General features: G+C 31.7%; 1 protein-coding gene and 1 long non-coding RNA gene across 2 annotated transcripts; both read left to right on the forward strand.

The window, feature by feature from the left end:
- Positions 1-5,176: 5,176 nt before the first annotated feature.
- On the forward strand, positions 5,177-8,772 carry LOC134243910 (uncharacterized). Its single transcript, XR_009987134.1, has 3 exons — positions 5,177-5,297; positions 7,334-7,409; positions 8,666-8,772. It is a non-coding gene; the product is annotated as an uncharacterized LOC134243910 (long non-coding RNA).
- A 5,452-nt stretch (positions 8,773-14,224) lies between these two features.
- LOC134243909 (uncharacterized) lies at positions 14,225-22,576 on the forward strand. Its single transcript, XM_062726153.1, has 6 exons — positions 14,225-14,310; positions 15,114-15,301; positions 15,419-15,702; positions 18,982-19,134; positions 21,940-22,146; positions 22,469-22,576. The coding sequence occupies exons 1-6, from the start codon at positions 14,225-14,227 to the stop codon at positions 22,574-22,576; spliced, it is 1,026 nt and encodes a 341-aa protein (XP_062582137.1).
- Positions 22,577-25,955: the final 3,379 nt, after the last annotated feature.

Here is a 25,955-nt window from a genome sequence, read left to right on the forward strand (position 1 = left end):
AACGCCTTTAACGTGAATTTTCACTAATATTAGACATAAAAAGCTGAAAGGGAAAATGTCTAATAGTTATTTTATCCAATTATTAATATGATACTGGTCATTTGAAAGCAGATATACACGAATTTTCTTTTTCTTAAAATCCGTATAAATTTTTTGTGTGCTCTGTATACATACGAGATTCACAACGTCAAGCGTGACGTCGCGATATTTTATGATGTTGTTCTCAAAAATGCTACATTTGTCAATAAAAAAGCAATTATCTACAATTTAATTACGCAAAAATGAACCCGAAGACATATTAATTTTTTTACATAGATTTATTTCAAATCAATTCTATTTTTAAATACCAAAGGATAAACAAATTCGTCTGCATTATTTAAAAGTTATTGATATTTTTTAAATCAAAACCTTGCCTGAAAACAAGCCAAAAACGACGTTTTTCCTATACAATTCAATAGAAAACTGTCGAAAATGTAACTACAACCATGACATCTTTTGAATTCAATTACACAAAAACGGTGCAGACGAATTTTATAAAAATTTCAGAGAATGGAAATCAAAGGTAGAGAAACAATATAGGTAATTTTCATGGTATGTTTTCGAACACTTTTAAAAGCCCTGTAAACCCGCGACCTACGTTAAGCAAAATCATGTAGAAAATAGGGTATTTTCATGATATTCAATTTAAAATCATATAAAAAGTAAACCGGATACCTATATCAAATTTGATATTGATTTAAAGAAGAGGCCATAAACATACTAATTACCGTTTTCTATGAGACTGTAGACAATCTTGATACATTTCCTTTGTCGATTATGAAAAAAATCTCCCATATACATGACTGGTTTTCTTAGTTTTTCATTGAAAATTACAGTTTAAAATACAGTTTTTCATCTTGTTTACCTACAAATTATGCCCCGAAACACCTTATTTACCAAGCTTAAGTTGTAAAGCATCAAAAAAGGAATTTATTTCTCAAGTTTGATAAATATGTAGGGACCTTAATTTACTAGATCTTGACCTTAAGACAGCGGAACATTAACTGGTAGGATTGGAAATATGCAGCTTTTATTGATCGATTTGTCTGTAACAGATGGAAATGGCGTAATCTGCATATTTCCAAACTTGTCAGTTAATGTTCCGCGACTTATGAGGCCGTACTGTAGTCACCTTTTTAATTATGGATTTTTTTTCTCTCAATTGACTCTGACCCAAACAAATGTCCCATGGAGTTTTACTTAAATGAGGAATCTATTGACAAGTTATTAAAACAAGGATATCAATAATACTGTTTAACTTCGTCCTTTGTAGGTTCTATGGCCAATACAAAATCTTGTTTGCAAATTTAACTTTCAAGATTTACATTTCCAATAAATATCCAGCATGATTTCTTTACAAAATAAAATGCAGTTGATTTTTTCATGACTTTCATTACATATTTACCACGAATAATCATGAATGTCTACATTGTTAAGTCATAATACTGTACTTGACATTAAAAAAAAATTAGTACACTCTGTGAAAATGTATGGCAAGTCATCAGAAAAATAATGTAAATATAAAAAATGAATTTAATTTTTGAAGATCCATTAGGTGTATGAACTATTCTTCACGCCGGCATATTTATCATGAAGCGCTGACGCGCTTCATCAAATATGCTGGCGTGAAATGTCGTAGTACATAATCACATGAATCTTCAAATATTAAATTCATTTCTTAAATATTATTACAACAAGCAAATAAGGATTGTTACCGATGGATATATCAAAATCTATTTCAAATAACTAAACCACATACAGCAAAACTCGTTTAGTACGAACACGGATATTGCGAATTTACCGATATAGCGAAGTCATCTTGGATCCCCAGATATATAAATTTAGTGACTTTCTTATAAGGTTATAACGAATTACGGATATAGCGAAGTAATTTTACAGGACCCAGTGACTTCGTTATAACCGAGTTTTACTGTAGACATATCTAAACAAAAACATGATTATCGGCCTTATTTAATATCTATACCATTAGGATGAAATCAACAAAAGTAAAAAATTAAGAGTTCTTGGGCTTGAGATAAAAGATACCACAGAGTCTGGCACATCTGTTTCATACTTGAATATTTTATTTGAAAAAGACGTTAATGGTAATCTAACAACCAAGCTCTATGATAAACCTGATGACTTTTACTTTTTAATCGTTAACTTTCCTTACTTATGCAGCAATATACCTTCATCACCTGCATAAGGAATGTATATATCTCATTTGATTGATACGCAAGAGCAACCTCTACGTATGAAAAATTTCTAAAACGAGATTAATTATTGAAAAGCAAGTTGATGAAACAAGAATATCAGCCGTCTCGTTTAAAGTCTTCATTTGGTAAGTTCTATGGTCGATAACTAAACTTTGTCAGCAAATACAATTTATCATTGAATCAAATGGTGACATACGTTTGTCTTTAAATTGTTAGTCCATTATTTATACACTGAATTGACGACAATTTTTTCCGTTATTTCCCGATCATGACAACGAGCACATGGAGACCGGTCCTAAGGATGAGAGCGTGTAACCCGAGGTCCCGTGTCGCAGTAAGTGTTCTCACAAAAGAGATCCCTCCATGTTCAATGGCCCCGAGTGCCAAGTATAGGACAAAGGGGGGGGGGGGGGTTAGAGAAGGCCGTTTATCGGCCCACTTATTTTCAAAAATAATTTCAATTTATTTTTTCAAATTAAGTTTAGAATTTAAGATGAATATCTTAATTTTTGTTGTTAATATTTCAAAAGTTAATATGAAATAAATTCACACCGTTATTGACACAAACTTAGATGTACCCATAAATGCTTTAATAGAGAGGTTGAGATCTCAAACGTGTAGGCCTACGTGTACGTGTGTCTATACTTTGACGTACATGTACACGTTTTTGTAATTTGTCTGTTGAGATTTTAATGACGTGTAACAGCACGTGTACACCGCGATTGCTGTCTTTGTGTTTACTATTTAAAAGGTTTGTCGCGTCATTTTTTTTTTGAGTTAGTTAGCAAAACATGATGAAAATGATATGCTTGTAAAACTAAACATCCTAAATAATAGTTTACAACTACATGTATCACTTCATAACTACAAGTTTTCAATTACGTGTAGATGTCATTTTACAAGTTTTAAGAACGTGTAGCAATCTTTACGTCACTAAAATTGATGACGTTATACACACGGAATTTAGGTTATTCCCCTACTAGACGTACCCGAACACTTACACGTTTGAAATCTCAACCTCTCTAATATCAGGTCATGGGAAAATATAAGAGGGTGGTATTTATGAATCGATGTTTAGAATATGAAGTGCATGAGGGACACTCACCTTGATTTGCCCAGTTGTTAGATATACCCTGCACACTTATATCTTACAATATGATGAGTGTCGCATGTGCACTTCATATCCAAAAATTGAAAATTGTCTAAAAACTGCATACCTAAAATTAGAACCTTCTGGTTACTTGATCATACACCAGGTAAAAATACTAACCCCAAAGTAGCATATTTTTTTGTTAAATCAAAGATAATTCTCGAAAATATTAACAAGAGAATATATTTTTGGATACTGTCTTTATCTCCATACTTATTTCGTCGTCAGCATATAACGTTCTAACGTCAAATTTTAGTTCAACTACACGGACTAGGGGGAGTTTTCTTAATACCGTCAGCATTAGCGTTCCCAGCTAAAAAAAATCTAAGCAGATATTCTTTATATCGTCTACTCTCCTGATCCAGTGATTCCTTGTCACCTTTCGGGTTTCAGATGCTGTATTTTAAACTTATATGTTTCGTGGTCAATGTTTTTAAAGTAAGTTAAAGTTTATTTAGCAATGCTGCTATAGTACTTGAGGACCAGACATGCTTCATGATACATCTTCGGATGCACGGTACAAGACTTGTTTCAGATGCAGGGTCTGACTTACATTTCATGGATGAATGCTTAGAGTAAAAGGTTGACCAAACATGCAGTAAAGATACATTTAGTGTTGCACATTACCAGAAATGGTCCAAATACCGGACCTTACTTATATTTTCTGATTGATTGAACTTAAGAAGTGCATTCTTTAACGTTCTGTATCAAACATATACATGTTTCAACAAATTTATAATATAAGCCTTTTTATCGAATAGAAACCCTTGATCCAAACTGCTAGAGAAGGTTTGTTATGTTTTTCCATGTGGTTGATATTTATGTAGGGAACGTGAATTTTTTAAGACTAAATTTTGATTGATAGGTTTCTGCAGGATTTGGGATTTAACACATATCTTTGGCATTTATAAATGTTTTTGAACTGCGATCTGGACTAGCATTTAATCAATGAAGTCCAATAAATGTAACTAGAATTGGTGAAGCAAGAGCAGTGGGATGCAAGAATTTTTAAGATCATGGTCCTTGCCTAGTTTCTGTTGTTGAGAACATAATGCGTATCTTTAAGTTGTTAACTATACTTCTAACTTTCAGAATGAAATGGAGACACTCAATCTATTTATGTGTTTTTTTTATCATTTGGCTCTTTATTTGAGTGAGCTTTGCATTACCAATTATAGTTCTCTACCTCCAAGCATAACCTAGTTTTAATTTAAAAAAAAAAAAAACATACCATGTAAATTCCATACCTCCGCAAAAAATCATTGAAACAATATTATCTATTAATTATCAAGATTAGCTCATTAACCAAACCTTAGCACATAACCCGGTATTTACAAGCATTTCGAAAAAGAATTTGGACCCCCCCCCCCCCCATTCACAAAAACATAATACCGTCAATAATACATTTCAGACAAAAAAAAAATAAGCTTATTAAGTTAAAATCTGCAAGCAAGCGTTTATAGGGAAAAGTACGAAACCAAATGGGACAAACTGAAGGACAGAGGGACGGACACGTCCGTGTATACGAGAGTGCATTTATTGGGTATTTTGCCTGCCAAGATTGTACTTATTGGGTACTTTTTGCTTATTGGGTATACCCAATAAGAAGTGTCGCTGAATATGCTTAAAACACCCTAATTGGGTATTTGAAGGTTAGTAACCAACAAAACTTTGACACGACGATTTGTCCAAAAAAGTGTCTAAAAAAGTTGCTTTTACGGACGCACCGTGTTTTTTTGTTTCAGTTTTACATTCCGAACTCTAAATTCTCGAGAGTTCCGAAAATCAACTTCCGTTGATCCTGATCATAACAACGTTTGTTTTCATGGAAAAAATATGGCGACTAAGAAACACTTAATGTCAACAAGATTTTCTGATTGAAAAGAGAAAAGGTAAGTTTATTCGATTAATATTTATCGCTGGCTTCTTGTTTAAGGAAACTAGATTTTAATGTAATTTTGAAAACAATTGTGCACAAAATTAAAATAGATATATCGGAACAATTAATCCTAAGTTGCACTTGTTTGTATTTTGAATTTTCTCTGTCTCTTTAACTCTGGAGGGCGAGAAGTATTTAGTAAATGATCGTATATTGTTAGATAATCTTTAATAAATCGAAAGTGTTTATTATTTAATTTTTATATCATAACCAACTAAGTATGTTCTGACAATGTATATTGGAAAGGGAAATGAAAATTTTAACAATCGTGTGTTCATAAATCAGCTGTAAATTATCGGTTCATGTAGACAGTATTACAATCGCAAAGTGAGCTGAGATGGTGATAAATGGGATAATTGACAACAACTAAATAATTGTATGTGAGTTTATCTCATCTGATATGCAACTTAAGAGATTCATTGTATTATTGAAAAACTGTCAGTCAAAACAGTGCTTCTTTCTGTCTTTGATTTTGAGTGTCTGCTTTATTTTGATTTTTTTTAAATTATTGTTTTTCTCATATGTTTTAATCAATTTAAAACAATACTGAAATTGATATAGGGCTACTATAACTATTTCAAATGATGGGTGTTTAATTAGCATCGCGCTACACCCGGGGCTTCCAATTTTGAGGATTGGAGTAAGTGGTCTTCTGCACTGAGGAATCCCCTTGGGCTATTAGGAATTTTAAAATACACATGTAATTCATGAAAAGCACCACCGGTATTTTCACTCTTTTTTGCTATTAAATTCCCTAATATGGAAATATTCCAGACAGCATGCTCATATTATTCATAAATCTCTACAACTGCATCCATTATGCATTACTACAAGACTGATTTACTTAAAAACAATCTTTTATTTTATAATTTGAATTCCCCCCTTTCCTTTGTTTAATATAGCAATATTTGCATGTACATGTATACCTCACAGATATCTCATTATTAAATTATATACATTCACTCAATCAGCTCAATGATAAGTGTCATGTAATTATGTTGTGCTTTTTTTTAAAGCCATATATGGCGTAACTGATCAAAAAATATATTTTTGAAAAATACATAATTAAGTTAAGAAATATAGTTAATACATTTAAATTAAAGCTTTTCATACATTTCGGAGCACGGAGAACACCTCGTTTTATCTAATAATACGATGTTATCTTCTCTGTAATGTGTTATTTAAATCTTTTGTATTTTCTTCCAAGTCGGAGAAAATTCCGAGAATCCAAATTAAATTTAGTTATCTTTATGATGCAATTGACTTAGATTTTGTAATTTACGGAAAAATTCTATCTTAATCATGTTTATATAAAGTAATGATACAAATAATAAGTTCTTATAATTTTAGTCTAATAATTTTCATTGTACATACACCATATATGGCTTTAAATGATACAAGATGAAAACAAAATGATTTTGCTTCGTTTTAATTAGACGAACTAGTGAATGGTCAGAAAAGGAATATTTAGAATCTTTTTTTCATTTTTTTAAATCATTAATTTATATATGATTAAATTTTACTAGCGAAAATTAAATTAAACTTTAATTTTAAAAAGAATCATCTGTAGTTAATACCCTGACTTTTTTGCACGATGAACTTTTTTTCAATGTTACTTTTTAATTTTTGCCTCTATATTTGGGCTTGTCACTTTTTACTCGGGGATAGTACCGGTTACTTATATTGCCACATAGCTGTGGATTAGTACTTGATTTCCTTTATTGAACAGCGATGACTATGATTTTAATAGCACAAAAAGCTAATGGGTTTACGCATGTGAATTTATATGATTAATACTTACTTGTGATTTTAGGATAACTGGAGATAATGATACCTTTTTTTTCCATTGATATTACATAAATATAATCCTAAGTATTATGTTACATGTACAATAAATTGGTTTAGAATTTTTTTTATAAAAGTAATCAATAATTGCAATGGAAATTAAAACCATAATTATGTTCATTGAGGATTTTCAATATGTAACAGGTCAAACAGGAACTTCAATTGTGAACATTGCAGAGAACACACTCATCAGAAGATGACCCTCAGAAATAGGAGAATTGTAAGTAATTAGTAAAATGAACAAGAATACTTCATGCCAACCATAAGATTTTTAGAGACATTTTCGCTTCTTAATTAGAAGAGATAAAGAGAAAAACTTGTACATACTACATAACTACTAGGCAACCATCCTTTAACTGCAGGAAAGCTTTTGGTATGTGCAATACAGCTACATAAAACCTCTTTAGTATTCATATTAAGTTTGAGAAAGTACCTTAGTATTTTTTCTAGTGTTTGCCAACATTTTCATGCACACTGTTTGCTTGTTTGTACTATCATTTTATTTTAAATTCTTCAGATGCCCTTTACCTTTGCCAGTTTTGAATCATTTGTTTTAAGGGCATCTGAGGGTTGGTTCCAGAACTTAATTAATTGTAAAGTAAATACTGGGGTACAATACGGTCATAGGTTATGTTAATACATGTATAACATTTTGTTCTGATAGAGGTGGCATACAGGAAAAGAAACAATACTAGATATCACTTCAAAGGAATAAAACAGCTTCATCTTGTAGGTGTATTTTATTTAAGGATCACTACTTCATGTCTGATGTGCTGAAAGTTATTCATAATCTGTTTGACTGTAATTTTTCATATTTTCAACTTCTATCCAGCTTAGTCAATTTTGATTAAATTTTGTGCAAAGCATACCCCAGGAAGGGGGAATGGATTGTCAAGTGTGTCTCTGTCCCTGTCAATATAATTTCAAAGCAGTTAGTAAGGTTTGCGTCAATTTTAAATCCTCTTTAGCAGAACCATTGTGCTAAAAACAATACTAATGAGAAAGCTTTATTGTTAAGTGTAGAGATGTTTTTGAAGATTATGTACCCCTAATGTACTGATAGTGTTACATTAGAAGTCTAAAATTTGCAAGGAATAGGTGTAAAATCTTTTTAAAATCTCCTTCTTAACAATCAGAAACTAACATACTGTCTAATTAATATGCAACATCGTTTTTTGTGTTGAATGATGATTCCATTTTGATAAAATTATGGCGGATGGGGGGGTAGGATGAAGATGCAGTTAGACATAGAAGAAAAAAAGAGTTGACAGAATTTAGTTTTTCTTCCATTTTATTTATAAATACATATTTCTGAATACGAAATATACTTCTCCTTCTTGGTTGGGTTTGCCACCGAAATATACTTCTCCTTCTTGGTTGGGTTTGATCAACATAAAGGGTGATCTTGCTGTAAGAAAAACATGTTTTACTAGTATACGGCAAAGATGCCAAAGAAATGACTTTATCTAATTGCAGAATGAATAAAATGGACAGAGGCAGAACAGAAGGAGATGCATGAAATGGGGAATATTTCAAAGATTGCCTGAGCATAACCACTGCTACTGGATAAACATATGGCAATATAAAAGAGCAGGGTCAATGGACATGATGGAGGTATCATACAGTATAGGCCATGAGAGACCCTGAAGAAGAAAGTATTGAACAGAAACAAAAATAAAACCATTTTGAATTTATTGAAATATAGGATCAAAGTCTTACATGTAAAATTTGGGCATGTAATGACTTTTCTCTAGCTCCAAGACATAACAGTGATTATTTGATTTCATATCTTTATTCATATCTATATTATTATTTATCCCGATTTGTCGAAAAGATTTGGACATAGTGCATCAATTATTTTAAAGTTTTGATACAACGATTTCATTCATTGTACTTGTAACTGAGTTTTCTGGTGCGACACTGTTTTATAGGCTTCAAAACTAAGTTTGTGACTTCCAAACCAGATTAATGAGATCATGTAATATCTTTTAACATCGGTGACTATTTAATTCATTCTTTTACATCTCAGAAGTATTTTTATTATTACAGGGAAAATATGCATTGTACATGTATCGGTAATAAACAGGATTATAGAAATTTTCCATATAATACAACACAATCTTAGCAACTGAAGGCAAATATTCTATCAAGGGTGTGATCTATTTATCAATATCGTTTTCAGCATCTTGCTCTACCTGTAATGACTTGGTCCAAGTTCCAATATTTAAATATAAATTTTGCAAACATGGTTATAAAATTCTTTAAAATCAAATAGTTTAGGCACAAAATGCTTATATATTTCCTATCATTTGTAAAGTGTACACTGAATGAGATGTGGAATGTTAGAATTAAAGTATTAAATATGTTTTGGACTTATGTATGCTTATGCAGATAAATTTGAATTCAACTAGGGAAAGTAAATGTCCTACTTACCGGGTTTGCAATCTAATGCAAGAGTATAAATATCCAAGACAAATTTGACAATTTTAATGAAGGGTATAAGTAACCCAAGAAGAATTGGACAGTGAACATCACCTGTTGGGTTTTATTCTAATGTTGGGATGTAATATCCAAGAAGAGTTGAACCAATGTACGATACCTATTGGGTTTTCTTTCTTATTAAAAAAAATTGAGTAACCCAAGAAGAATGTCCAATACCTTTTAGTTTATATACTATTGAAGGGATGAAGATATCCAAGAGGAATTGGACAGGTGTCCATTACATGTTGGGTAGTATTCTGATGAGGGGATTCTCAAGAAACCCAAGAATTAGACAAGTGTCCATTACCTGTTGGGGGAGATGTAGATATCCAAGAGGAGTGACAGGTGTCCATTACCTGTTGGGTGGTATTCTGATGAAACAATTCAAGTAACCCAAGAAGAATTGGACAAGTGTCCATTTCCTGATGGGTGGGATGTAGATATCCAAGAGGAGTTGGACAGGTGTCCATTACCTATTGGGTTGTATTTTGATGATGCAATTCAAGAAACCCAAGAATTAGACAAGTGTCCATTGCCTGTTGGGTTGGATGTAGATATCCAAGAGGAGTTGGACAGATGTCCATTACCTGTTGGGTGGTATTCTAATGAAACAATTCAAGAAACCCAAGAAGAATTGGACAAGTGTCCATTACCTGTTGGGTGGGATGTAGATATCCAAGAGGAGTTGGACAGGTGTCCATTACCTGTTGGGTTGTATTTTGATGATGCAATTCAAGAAACCCAAGAATTGAACAAGTGTCCATGGCCTGTTGTGTGGGATGTAGATATCCAAGAGGAGTTGGACTGATGTCCATTACCTCATGGGTGGTATTCCAATGAAACAATTCAAGAAACCCAAGAAGAATTGGACAAGTGTCCATTACCTGTTGTGTGGGATGTAGATATCCAAGAGGAGTTGGACAGGTGTCCATTACCTGTTGGGTTGTATTTTGATGAGGAGATTCAAGAAACCCAAATAGAATTGGACAATGTACACATGTTCAATTGTTCTTGGGTAGTTTAATCCCTTCGTCAAAATACAACCCAACAGGTATTGGCCACCTGTCCATGCCTGTTGGATACCTTCATTCTGTCCAACATGTATGGCCAATTGCTTATTATTAATTGGTCATAGCTCAAAAAGGTTTCTCCTTAAATACTTAATTTTGTTATTCAAGAAAGGGTGAACAGAGTCTGAGATGTGTTGAGTTGTCTTTTCACAATTCAGTTTTTTTGCACTTAGGTATTCATATATTTTAATATTACATATTTTGAAATATTCAGGTGTATATCCTTATTGCTAAGAACAAATTAGTTAGGTGTTACAATAAAAGAGCTATATCACAGAAATTGACAAAAATATGGGTTCAAAACCAAAGGTTTTCAATCTTGTCTTAATTTACCAGCAAATATTAAATATATAATAAATTTGAAATGAATAAAAAACAATAAGAAAAAACTCAATAAAATACGGACACGAGGATTAATATCCAATAAGATTTGAACAGTAACTACCCAAATAACGCTCTCTCGTGTGTACACATTTTTGTATCCAATAAGCAGTATCCAATAGGACTTGGACTTGATGTACCCAATATAGAACCAAATGTGTGTCGCTAGACATATGCACAGACGATAAGGAAACTATACTTGTAGTCCCCTCTGGTTTCACCGGTAGGGGACTAATAATTGCTATCTTGATAAAATATATTGACTGTGTTTAATATTATTGATATATTAAAATACAATGAACATTGCAATGTGATTCTTTTGAAGATACTTTTTAAATTATATAGATATATACTTGCATTTCTTTAATCGTACCGAAATCCATTTTTTTTTTCAAGGCATGGTTTAAAATTAAATTTATTAATATTACTGTATAAATCACAATAAATTTTGCGCTATAACTTTAGTTGATGAAAATGTATTGCAAACAGTTCTAAACACCTTAAATTAGAGTCACAGTTTATCTATCTCTTGTCTATTTATTTTTACATTTGCTTCCCTACGTACGGAAACAAATGTAATAAATTGATTATTATGTTCAAATATAAACTCTCAGTAACTTCCTCTTGTAAAAGTTTCTGCCTATACTGTATATATATGTTTTATAAGTAAAATTCATTCTTTTTTAATCAAAAGTTAATCAATTAAAACTCTAGAAAAATTTTGCATCTTAATAAACATTCACATAAATAAATGTTATTAATTTTCTGTAAAAATAAATATTGAAATTGGTTATTTGATGTCTTTATTTACATTATCACATTTCATTTATGATTCGACGTTGAAAAAAAAACTCAGGTATCCCGTTTTAAAATGCCTACTCCTAAAATGAAGGGAAGGGGGTATACTTAAACTTTTAATCATCATGTAACCAGAAAATGTGCGTATAAATTATTTTCATATCTTTAGAAAGCCAAGACATTTCCCTACAACATATCACAATTTCATAACATTTCTCGAGAGGCCGTAAAACAGCCTTATCGAAACTCCCCCTATCGCAGCTCTCCACCGGCAAGTGGTGATGTTTCCATAGGAGTGGAACATTCTCGAGATGGACTTTAAGCAATATACAATCAAAAATCTAAATCAATTCTACCAGGCTGATGATTTACATCTTTAATAAAGGATGCTTAATGTTGAATTAAGATTACCTTCAATTCATGAGTGAACAACATGCTCCTTCTTGAACTATATAGTCACACAACATGGAAGAAAAATTCATATTTTAAAGTACAGGGCTAGATATATGCCAAATTTCATTTTAATATGTGAAGGAAATGGAGATAACGAACAGCACTCAATCTCAAAGTCCACAAAACAATACTTGATAAGAGTAGAGCAAATACGGACCTCCGAAATATCAGAGGTAGGATCAGAAGCCATGGAGGAGTAAGAATTCTCTGCTGACTGGTCACATACGCCGTGTGCTCCTTGTCATGATCAGGAAATAACGTAAAAAGAAAAACGTCAGTCAGCATTTGACTCAATGATAAATTGTATTTGCTGACAAGATCATTGTATCGACCATAGAACTTACAAAATGATGACTTTAAACGAGACAGCTGGTATTCTTGTTTCATCAACTTGCTTGTCAATAATTTACCTCGTTTTAAGATTGTTCATACATAGAGCAAGCTCTTGTGTATCAAATCAACTGAGACATATACACTCCGTATGCAGGTTATGAAAGTATATTTCTGCATAAGTAAGAAAGCAGTTGACAATAGAAAAGTTAAAGTCCTCACGTTTATCATATAGCTTGGTTGTTAGATTACCATTAACGTCTTTGTCAAGTAAAATATCCAAATATGAAACATATGTGTCAGACTCTGTGGTATCATTTATCTCAAGCTCACAAGTATATATCGTAACGACGCAGGAATGAAAATTATCTTAATGATTGTTAATTGACAATACGTCGTCGATATATGTAAATGTCGAGTTGAAGACCACAACAAGTCTTTTCTTCTTTTCACGCATAAAATTTTCCACAAATTCTTCTTCATATGAATATAAAAATAGGTCCGCTAATAACGGAGTGCAATTGGTACCCATGGGCATTCAAATTGATTTTTGGAATTCCTGGTCTCCAAAAACCACATAGATATTGTCAATCAGAAACTCTCTTTGATATCAACTTCAGAGTATTTGTGTGTGTAATCAGAATGTGTTTTAACAAAATAATTTTTCAAATGACCAATGACAAGGTAAATAAATTTACGAGTTCGTTTTTATTAAAAAAGCAGCTGTAAATGAGATCAAAAAGCACGAAGAGGGGAATATTTGTATATAAAGTTGAAAAGTCGTAAGCTTTTAAGCTGTTGATTTTGGTAAAATCTTGTGATTTCAACCTCTGCGTTGGAAATGTATGTAAACTGCAAATAATTGGAATTTTTGAAAGTTCAAGGGGCATATTTTTGTCCTAAATGGCTCAGGCGAACCTTAAAGAAAGCTTATATTTATGTGAAATTTCTATGCAAAATTTCATTTCAAATTGACCGGTCACGGTAGCCTAGTGGTAGAGCTTTCGCTTCGTGATCGGGAGGCCCGGGTTCGATTTTCGTTCGCGGCGCCGCGTCATACCAAAGACGTAAACAAAGGTAGTGACTGTTCGTTCGCCAAGCGCTCGGCACTAGAAGTGAAAGTCATGGGTCTTTCGGGTATGACCTTAAAAACGTAGGTCGCGTGTGACGGCAGGCGCTGGCACGATAAAGAAGCCTCACTGCTCAATCGCCCTGAGTGCCGAGTATAGGTCTAAATTTGAAGCCCTTCACCAGCATACGGTGACATCTCCATATAAGTGGTATATTCTCAAGAGGGACGTCAAACAATATACAATAAAGCAATCAATCATTTCAAATTGTGCAGCATCCGTGAAGAAAATCAAGGGGAACTGATGGAGGACAGAAAGACAGATCGATCGACCAACAATTTACCAATTCAATTTTATCTTTAGTGTCGTTGCTACTTTTATTTTCAAAATGTATTTATAGTTTCATTAGTCTTGACTTCTAATTTTTCAGATTTTCTTTCGAAGAGCGCATGATGTCGGAATCGAAATATGATTCTGTCAAAAAGAAAGAACTCTCTGATCAAGAATTACATGATATCAATTGCAGTAGTGACTTCACGTATCTTCTGAAATGGATATGTCTTGAATATCAGTCTAATGCTTAATCATTACAGATAAAATTAATTTAGAGGTCACATGGATATGTAGGGGAAACTATGATGAAAACTTAATAAAATTGAATTTATATCGATCAGTTTTGAGCATTATGTTCAATTTAACACTGCAGTCACTTATTCTTCCTATCTATTTCACCTTTGAATACCAAATAATCCAAAATAGCCCGGAGTCATTTATCAAACTCAAATTTACGTTAAAGTTTCAATCATTCATAACATTTTTGTTGTTTGTATATAACACACACAAGTGTCTTCAATTTGTTGTTTATCTATACGAACCCATTGCAGGCATTTATTTTTGTATGCCCATGCAAGATAAAATTCTATACACGTCGGGAAAATTGTAGAGTAGATTACGTTTCCTGATTTCGTGCTCATTAATTTCTTGTTTTGAATTTCCATTCCTGATTCAAGTTGGGTTTCTATCTCCTAATTAATTATATTTTCAACATCTGGGGATCTCCACATCCCTTAATTGATGGCATTTCCTCCAGTGTATTGCTAAAATAAATAAGAAATTATTTTTCTTCATAAAAACAAAAAGGATAAACACCGGTCCTTTTTTTTTCGTGATCACAATACATCACAAGAGTATTATCACGTTGCCTGTACAAATGTGATACATTTAACTATTTACGTTTTCTAGTGTTTCTCTAAAATATTTAAATAATTTTCATATGTTCCAAATAATATTAATTGTGTGCATTATACACTTGAAATAATTATGAATTTTGTTACGCAACAGGGATACTTGTGACTATGGCCTTCTTCAGGAAAGTGTATTGGGGTTATATACAACAATGCAAGAATTCGCCAGCCACCCAATATTTAAATCACATGTACAAAACGAAGCGTTCAAAATGATTGACATTGACAATCAATTGAAGACAAGAAACAGAGATTTGACGGAAGACCATGCAATAATTTTTGCTGGTAATATCTTACTGGTAGTTATTGATCAACATGGAATAACGTTTTTGTTTTTCATTGTTTACATTCATAATTAAATATATAAATATGATTTATTTTTTTCCTCCTTGTAATACAAAGGTGAAACCGGTGCTGGGAAATCAACTGTCATTAACTTGTTGATTAATGAAGAGGAGGATGTTCTACCCGTAGACATCACAGCAACAACTTCAAGGCTGTGTAAAATTCTGAATTGTGATCCAATGGTAATATTAACAAAGAATCATGAAAACAAAACAATAGAGGAGAGAAAGTTTCAATCTCATGAGAAATCAAATATGATATCCAGTCTGAGAGACCTTGTTAGAACAGATGATCCCAAAGTGAGATCCATAAACATTTGTCATCCTGTTCCAATTCAACAGGTATTTTATCTACACAACGGAATTAATTCGTTGTACAATATATCGCAACTCAAACTAGGCTGAAACTAGAAGCCAATAACAGCATCGACTAATCCGGTAGAAGTTACCCTAGTATATAGAAACCTCTAAAGATAAAAGGTCTCTAAATGATTTAATAATACAAATATTATCTAGTGTTCCAGTTGAAAGGCTTAACCCCCTTCCCCGCAGTAACGCATTTTAACGCATATACCATTTCCTATTTCTAACGCAAAATCACGCATTTACCGTTTCCCCGCAATCACGCATTTTCACGCACTATAAAAAGTTTTATCTTCAATTTATTGCCAAATTCCAACTATTTTATACTCGCTTAAATCTCAAAAAATATGAAAAATTATTTTCTAATTAAAATATTACGGCATAATATTATTTACGTTGAACTTAAGAGAAACTTGTACCCCGCTGTAAAGTGCTTGCGGAGAAATGGTCACGTAATATATCTATGACGCGAGGATTCGGTGTTTGTTGCAAAACAATGCAATAAGTTGTAAAGAGTTAATGCCATAAATTATTGCAATAATAGTTGACATTCTCAAAAGCTAATCCTAAATTGCCGCTTAAAGATATAATTATATCATTAAGCTTCACAAATGCAGAGTGACACCGACGCTAAATGAAACAAGCAATACATAATTGATGGTAAATGATATACAATAGTATACTATTAGACGTTGCAGTCACACCTTTTAATGATACAAAAATTCACACACGCAGGCATGTTTAGGAAGCATATAAATATTTTTTTTCGGGAAAGAGCTAAAGCCATGAATCATCAATATGTGCCTTTAATTTTAGACAAAAGAATGACTGCACTTAAGCTATGAGGGTTGGATCCCAATGATTTGCGCAAAATAAAATTCCAAAATTCATTAAATTTATGTTTTATAGGTATTAAACAATATATTAAGAGCAGGTTTTGGTTTATTATATTATATGAAAGTATTAAATAATGCCGAGCGACACTAGCTTTTGAAACAAGGGTCTAACAGTTTTGTCTCATTTCTATTGTTATTCATATGCATACCAGTTTTCAACGACATTGTTTACATCGAGCCGCAACTTGACCATTTTTCTCATTTGCACAGAATGTGTATTTTAACTAAAATTTATACATATCCGAAGGACAATGTTGGTCAAGTTGCGGCTCATATCTAATTTTTAAAAAGAATGTACCCAAACTTCGCTCGAGATAGCTACTAAATTAGCAGGTTACGAGTTTCAGCCCATGTGACCCCTTTGATATTATAATCACTTTTCTCACGTGACATTCAAGTGTTCGACACGCTTTCATTGTGTCAGTCGTTGGAAAATTCTTTTCATATCTACATGTACTTCCATCTTCAAAATATTGAAGATCCTTGCGTACATTTTATTAGCGTTTTAAAGTTTACGTTGATTTCTTTCACTATAGTGTTTTGTTCGGGGTATTTTAAAGGAAAAGGGTATTATTTTGCTGATTACATGCTGTACATATAGCAGTGGCGGATCCAGAAATTTGAAAACGGGAGCCCGACCAGTTTTAGGTCAGGGTAGAAGCCCACAGTCATCATTAAAAAAAAAACTATTTTTTTATTTTATTTTTACGTTACTAATAAGTCCACAATTATTATTCAATACGATTAAGATAAAGTGAAAATGTCATTTTTTTTAAATACACTGTAGGTACGAACACTTAATAATTTTAAGATTTAGTTAATTCGCTGCTTGACAGCAAATAATACATGAGCAGTGAAATTTTAAGCATTCCAATTTTATAAGAACTTTAGATAGAGAAAATTATGCAGTGCTTGATAATGTAGAAGCCGCAATTCATTTTTTTAATGCATTGTCCTTTGTACTCTGAATACCGATCAAAACTTTTTTTGAAAATTAACTCTGCCAATAAATGGCTAGGTCATATATGGATTTACTGTATGTACTTATTTCAGATTATCCTATAGACAGGTTGCAAATTATTTTTCATTTATGCGAAGACAGCCCATTATGTTCAGAAAAATAAAATGTATTTCAGTGTCATTTTCATCTACCAATAATTCTCAAAACAGACACTACCAACCTAAGCGTACAAAATGCATACATATATTTATCACAATTGTGTTTTTATGAACTATTTGTTTTTTTCACTTAATATTCCGCTCTTTACTTACTTACTCTACTTACTTACGTGGATACAAATTAATGAAATTATATGCATGGCTATAAATCATTTATTTTTTGTACAAAATGAACACAAAACCCTCTTCTCGGTCTTTTTTTTAATATATATAATATAAATCAAATACGGAAAACCATGCGCTTATGATCCATTTCCATGCGATTTAAATGTCTCCGCCCCTTTGCTGCGACCTTAAAATCTAAAGCGGTCCAGTTCAATTTTCCGGAATTTATGGGTTAAACATGTTCTTTTCAATAGCGTTGTATGTAATTATTGAAATATGTATGACGAAAAATTATAAAAAATAAATGTCAAAAGCATATGCTTGCACATTAATCATAGATTAATTCAGCGATTTATTGTAATGTTAAGCTTCAAATGGGTATGCCGAAAAGGTTCCAAATAACGTCCTTAAGTGCAGTCATTCTTTTAGTTTGAAATCACACAGCCTATCATATGAGTTTTGTAGAGAACAATATCATGGTACGCTACATATATTTTATTGACACACCGGGCACCGTCTTTTGTACATGCGCAAGAACAAATATATCAATGAAGTTAAAAACTGAAGTATTCTTTTTTTGTCCTTCAAATATTTGATTACAGTTTTATAATTAATTATTCCGACGTCAAAACAGCAGCTCATTTTGTTTAAAAGCTGTACAGCTGTGATGAAAAAAATATGATTTTATCTATCACTTCTTACATTTAATTATATATATACGACATAAAATGCAAATATACTTCGGATATTCCATCTAGTCAGAAACCAGGAAAGTATTCTATCTCAAACAAAACGTTATGTCAGTGAACTTTATGATGTACAATAAAATAACGTCATGATCCTGCGCACTACGTAATAAGTTTCAGAAAGTGGTGATGCGGATTATGAAAACCACAGTGTGGTTACATGTATCCGAAAAGTTGGATTACAACATCACGGAAATGCATAAAGTCACCAGTAAAATTAGGACCCGTCTTAAATACTCTGTTTCATAATTTTGAATATGTCAGTCTATCATAAATATCGTATTTTATTTATTATAAGTGATACATATACCCATCTCTATTTGACCTTTCAGGGAAAGAGAAATATTATACTTCTCGATACACCAGGAGTTGGTAATAAAAAACAGGATGAAGTTGTTAAAATGATGATGGAATATCTACCCAACTCGGTGGCATTGATTTTCATCATAAATATTGGAAATGCTGGAGGATTTCAAAACGACAGCGTACATTTTTTTTTCTTTTATTTTTATTCATTTTTAAACAATCTGGAATTCCAATGAGTACCATTTGCACTCCGTTAATAGCAGACCTATTTTTGTACTCAGTGAAACCATAATAAAACATTGATTTTTGTTATTGTTGCCTTCATATTTGAAAGTAATATTTCAATTTTAATTAATGTTTCAATTATAGAAAAAACATTTCTATTATTGTAGAAAAAACATTTACTGATCTGCATCTAAATGAACATAAAGTTCGTCATACTTTAGTAAAAATGTCACACCGACGTGCGACAAAACACCATCTCAAAGTAAATATTAAAGTAATTTGATTCTCATTTTCATATTCTACAGAGCAAATGATTTTGAACTACCCATTATATATATTGGATTCCGAAACTTCATAAAAATCTTTAAAAAGAAACATACATTGCGGGTTACAGTAAATGTTCAACCAAGCCTCTTTCGTCACCCCTCACTCAGATATTAACAGCAGAGAAGGAAAAAAAATTTCAAGAGTACTGTGCAACAATATTAACTGAAATGCAAAAGAAACGCAACACCCTACTTTACGGGGAAATAATTATGTAAAGTGAAGAATTTTGTATCTTAAAATTATATATAGCTTTAATTTGGTAAATATCGGTAATTTAACGGTTGACCGATTTTTATACCTTAACCGGAAGTCAAGTTTGAGTCTGCTAAACAGAAATCAAAAATTTTATGTTTAACAGAACATTTGGCAATATTATGGAGATTTAAGGGATATAACTGTTTATTTTAATTAATGCAGCAATATTTCAAAAAAATAAAATCTCTTTTCGTTTCCCGTAACGATGCTTAGGCTTCTTGAAAATGTCTTCAGTTTGCATTTCCATTGCTCGAGCTGGAAAATCTCATAGTAAAGATGAAAGAGTGATGATGATGCAAAAATACACTACATTACGCCTCAACGGGTTTTACGTATTATATTCATAAATGATAGACCTTAGACCGGAAGTCCAAGGGTTACAATTATGCGCTAAGTTAGAGAAAATTCGGCGTAATCATCTGAAAAAACAGACATTTACAAATGGCAAAGAATTATTCCTTTACTCAGATCTCGATATTCTTTATCCTATTATTTTGTAGAAATTAAGCTGCCATTGTTGTTTAGAGCAGTCTTGCACGTTGTAATTGAATGGGTGGGAGGGGTGTTTTAACAGTCATATGTTACTTCCTTACATTAAAAGATAAACATTTAACATTTTTATCAAATTTCTGATGTTCCGAAAAGTGAGTTGTGCCTTACTGTATTTTTTTTTTTGAAAATCATTAGATAAAAAATTCAAACATTTGTAGATTACAGCTTATTGCGTTTCTTTTGCGTGTCAGTATATATTTAAGAAGTGATGTGAATCAGATACGGATACTCAAAACTTCCAAAGAACTTTTGGACACATTAAAATCGCAAGATATTATCAAAATCAAAAGCTTAAAAACTTACGACTTTTCAACTTTATACACAACCATCCCTCAAGATAAATTTAAGTCAATGCTTTTTGATATCAATGACAACTGCTTTTTCAATAAAGTGGAACTCGTAAATTTGCTTTCTTCGTCATTGGTCATTTAAAAAATTATTTGGTTAAAACACATCATGATTGCACATGATACAATTACTCTGAAATTGACATTAAAGAGATGATTGGGTTTTTGATTGACAATATCTATATGTTTTGGAGACCAGGTATTCCAACAGTCTATTGGAATTCCCATGGGTACCAATTGCGGTCCGTTGTTAGTAGACTTATTTTTATATTCAAATGAAGCAGAAATTGTGCAAAATCTTGTGCGTGAAAAGAAGAAAACACTTGCGTTGGCCTTCAACTCGACATTTAGATATATCGACGACGTAATGTCAATTAACAATTGGTAATTCCCGTTACTACGTCGATACGATATATCTTAGTGAACTTGAGACAAAAGATACCACAGAATCTGACACATCTGTTTCATACTTTGGATATTTTACTTGAAAAAGACGTTACGGTAATCTTAAAACCATACTTGAAAAAAAAGTTAATGGTACTTTACAACCAAGTTATATGATAAACGTGATGAATTTAACTTTTCTATCGTCAACTTCCCTAACTTATGCAGCAATATGCCTGCATCACCTGCATACGGAGAATATATATCTCAGTTGATTCGATACGCAAGATCATGCTCTACGTATGAACAATTTTTAAAGTGAGGTAATTAATTGACAAGCAAGTTAATGAAACAAGAATTTCAGCAGTATCGTTTAAAGTCATCATTTTCGTAAGTTCTTTGGTCGATACAATGACCTTGTCAACAATACAATTTATCATTGAGTCAAATGCTGACTGACATTTTTCATGCTAATTGTTAACCCATTATTTATACAATGAATTGACGTCGGATTTTACCGTTATTTCCCGATAATGGCAAGTAGCCCATGGCAGATGTGAACGGTCAGCAGGGAATGCTCATTACTCCACGGCACTTGACTTCACCTCTGATGTTTCGGAGGCTTGTGTTTGATATGTTCCTATTTTATTTTGTTTTATGGAAGTTCAGATTGAATACTTTCCGTTATCTCCATATCCTTCTTGCATGGTTTCAAAAACAACAACGTTATCTTGGGGGTATTTTACAGAATGTGTAAATGTAAATGATGTCATTATTAACATTTCCCGTACAAAATGGGCCTTTTTTAATTTTTGTATACTTACATGTGCTGCATATTATAAAGAGAATTAAAATAATATAAACTTATTTTCATTGCATATTATTCTTTTTCAGCTTCGTGGGTTTTTGGCTGAGATGAGGGAATCAATGTTCCAGATGCCCTGTTTTGAACCCCAAAATGCAATTTTTTTACTTAATAAATGGGACACGCTGATCCCCAATAGATGGGAAAATGACCTTTTTGATCAGATGAAAAGAAAAACACATGAGATCTGGAAAGACGTTGATGACAGAAATATTTTTAAATTTGCAGCAGGAAGGGTAAAATATACCATTTATAATTATAAGGAAGTTTCAGTTAAGATCATGTTAGTCAACATTTCAATGATCTTTTTAAAGAGTGTATAACATCTGAATCTCTTTTTATCTGTGTTTAATATGTCTTGTATTTTTGACTTTTCTATTTTCAAATTATTTTAATTGAAAATAAAATACGTTAGAATTTATGGAATATCTTAAAAAGAATTCTTGAAAACAACGGAACAGAAAAGAAAGAAACCTTAACTATGCTTGCACTATTAATGGCTTCATATTTATGTAAAAAAAACAATGTGAAATCTAAATACCAGAATTTCATCAACAGGTTACCCAAAATAAAATGTACAAAGATGAACTGGAAAAGTTCAAATCCGTCTTGAAAGAAATGATGGAAAGAAATGAAAGTAAAAGAGTTAAAGAGCATCTTGAGTAAGTAATTCTAAATCTACAACTAATAACGTGAATTTTCTTAAATATTCAATAATAAAATTCTTGGTCTTCTAAGTCATCCTTTAATTGAGAAAAATGTGTTTAAAGTTAAATGAAAAGATGTACACTAATCAGAATGGTGCAATGGCATTTACTAATTAATGAAAACGCTTGATACATCAATGACAGAGCTCTGGTATTCAGTGATGTTTTTCTCAAAACATCAGGTAATACCCATTACAGGAAACGTTGTATTTCTTGTATGAGCATTTACAAATAATTCTTTTGTCAAACATGAAAATTTCAGATTCATCAGGAAGTTTACAAAGAGATGTAAAATTGCAATTTCTTCAAAACTGGAACATGCACGTGAAAAATTAAAGGAAAATGAAACAACCTGTGATATCGTGTCAAAAGCTCTTGAAGATATGAAAAAAACGAAAGACAAGGTAAACAATGGTAATATTACGCATATATTGACTTATTTTGACCGCAATATGAGTTTTGTTTGACCAAAGAACCAAACTGCTTGCATGAGGCTCGCATTTTGCCGTTGTGATTTGTTATATTTTGCGATTTTGCAGAGTAATTACAGGAGTTTCTGGAGGTCCTTAAAAATTGAACGTTCTTGTAAGAACGATGATATTTTTTCCTGTGCAACTAAAGATTATATACAAGTGTTTCGTATACACTTTTAATACATTTTTGATATAAAGACTTAAAACATTTCATCCACATTATTTTTTTCTGTTCTTAAAACCGTTAACGTCTGTGTATGAATTAATTCAATACAGGGCAAACCACTCAATAACTAACACGTTTACATGTATCAATACCTGCCTGTAGAAAAGTTAATTGGTTTTAAAACATACCTTTATTTTAAAATTCAGATTTTGAAATTATCATATATTATATATCTGTTCAAACAACTACTAATGCTACTTTCTGCCAAGAATGTTTAATTATCACTATTAAATTTAATTTTTGTTTTGTTTTGTAAGAACGTTTGATTATCTATAGAATACAAAAAGGATATTTCTATGAGAAAATAATTATAGAAAAGACATCAATGATTTCAATATTTAAATAAAAATATTTCATTTAATCGTAAGAACGAATTTATATATGGCCTTTTAAAACTTTTATATAATAAATGCTGCATTTAGTTTAGGTTAATCTCGAAAACTTCAAACTAAGAACATTAAATTGTTGATAAGGAAAACGATAGCTTTCAAGGGATAAACATTTTTATCCCCTGCTGAAAATGGAGGATATATTCTTTTCAGTCTGTCTGTTTGTCAGTCCGTCCGTCTATCTGTCTGTCTGCAATAAGCTTTTGCAATAAAATTTTCACAATATCTTTCCAAGGCCTAACGAAGATCTGCCTTAATTTTGAGGTCAAAAGGTCTGAGGTCAAAGGTCATAAATTAAAAAAATATATATGTCAGTATTAACACTTTAGTTTCCGCGTGAAAACTCGAGAAGCCGTGGAGATTTTGCAATGAAATTTTATTCCACAACTTCCAGTTGTCCAAAGAAGCCAGCTTTGGTTTTTGAGGTCAAAAGGGCTACTTGAAAGGTCATTAATTCATCATCATTTCCATCTGCTTTTTTCACACTTTTGTCTGCTTTCAGCGCGATAAGCAGACTCTTCAGAAGCCTTTGAAATTATGAAGATCTATCTCCCGCCTTCTCCCCTTTTACTATTACTTTTCTTAGGTAACATTTATTCCCTCCCCTTTCCGAATTAAAGCTTTGCCTTAGCCCGTGACAAAAATAAATTTGATATAAAACTGTATAATAGCTAAATTTATCAACAATCACTAACTTTAAAATATATGAATAACATGTATAATGTTTCAGTATTGCACGTTGAATTCATTGGTTACCATGACAAACCAAAGTAAAAAAAACGAGTTAACTAAATAACGAGTTTATAAAAGCAAATGCACCGGAAACAGCAGGTGAAATTCATTAATTGTTTAGTCGCCAAATAAGACTCATATGATTTTTTTTTCCTTTTTTTTTTATATTTTTTGTAAAATTTTGAGAATGTGGAACGTGACATAGTGATGTAACCAATGTAAATGATCTATTGTTTGCATTTACATTTGTATCCCTCGTTAAATCAAGTTCGTCGATGTTCAAGGGGAAAGATTCTCGCGGTAAATGTTAGACGCCCACGATTGATTTTGTAGGGGAATTTTTTTTTATCAATTACTAAATGATAATATTTAGCACATGAAATGAAGAATTTATAATGTATGACGTATGGCTTGTACAAAACATTGTTATTGCGTGTTTTATATTAAAAGAATCATCATGCATGTATATACATTTAAAGTATAAGCATTCTAATCTTTATATCCATATTGACATTTTTTTTAAATTTGTTTCAATACAAAATTTAATAATTTTGTAAATCTGGTGAAGAAGGGGGGAAGGTCGACTTTAAAACTGAGCATCCTCCTCTTTTTTTTTTTTTTTTTTTTTTTTTTTTTTTTTGCCTTCAGTAGGAAACACAAAAATTCTCTGAATTAGCTTGTCAGTTTAACCCTCAACTACATCCAAGTGATGAAACCGGAGCAAACTACTAAAGTTTTACTTTGAAACTATACACTTGTCTGTCTCTGTCTATCTGTCTTTCCGATTTTTTTTCCTGTCTGTTAGTCTGTCCCACTTGGTTTTCCGCCATTTTTTTCTAAACGTTTGCAGATATTGAATTGATTTTGATGTGATTGTATCTTGATGAGTTACAGAAGTGACAGGTTTGAATTTTGTTAAATTTAAGAACTTTTCAAATGTAATTTTAATTAATAAAAAGGGACTTAACTTCTTAAATATATATGTATATATATCGAATGAATAGTTTTTTAGAATAATCTTAAATAAATTATTACCTTTTATAAATTTGCGATCTGATTATTTTGAGCCCTAAATCTGTAAACGATCAAACCTTTTTTGTTTTAGTATCATTGTGTATTTTTGTGTGACAACCTTAGCATATATGAAAATGAGAAAATTTTACACGTAGAAATCATATAAAAATAAATAATATGTCCTAAAAAATTTAAGAATATTAGAGAAATTAGGATTATTCGATATTCATTTTAGTTAAATTATTTATGTCGTTTTCGATATATCATTATAAGACCTTTAAGACCTTTATGGTAGTATCTTTTATATGCAAAAAGGGAAAAAAAAACAGTTATTCAATCTTTTGAAATACAAGTAGAAATCGCATAATTGGCAACAGTATTACTTACTTTTTATTATTAATGTCCAGGACAATACTAATGACCTTGACCTGACATTGTCTCTAATATAAAATGGTCAAAGTTAATTTTACTATACCATGACATATTAATTTGGTCTTTTTGATT

The sequence above is a fragment of the Saccostrea cucullata genome, unplaced genomic scaffold (genome assembly GCF_032062105.1).
Source record: "Saccostrea cucullata isolate Sc308-1 unplaced genomic scaffold, CSIRO_AGI_Scuc_v1 ctg2347, whole genome shotgun sequence".
NCBI classification, from domain to species: domain Eukaryota; kingdom Metazoa; phylum Mollusca; class Bivalvia; order Ostreida; family Ostreidae; genus Saccostrea; species Saccostrea cuccullata.

What these genes read in the sequence shown, in the direction of transcription:
- LOC134243909 (XM_062726153.1), top strand. Translation starts at nt 14,225, where the DNA reads ATGTCGGAATCGAAATATGATTCTGTCAAAAAGAAAGAACTCTCTGAT. An exon ending in AATTGCAGTAGTGACTTCAC is followed by an intron (nt 14,311 to 15,113) that starts GTATCTTCTGAA and finishes GTTACGCAACAG; the next exon opens with GGATACTTGTGACTATGGCC. An exon ending in ATCCTGTTCCAATTCAACAG is followed by an intron (nt 15,703 to 18,981) that starts GTATTTTATCTA and finishes TTGACCTTTCAG; the next exon opens with GGAAAGAGAAATATTATACT.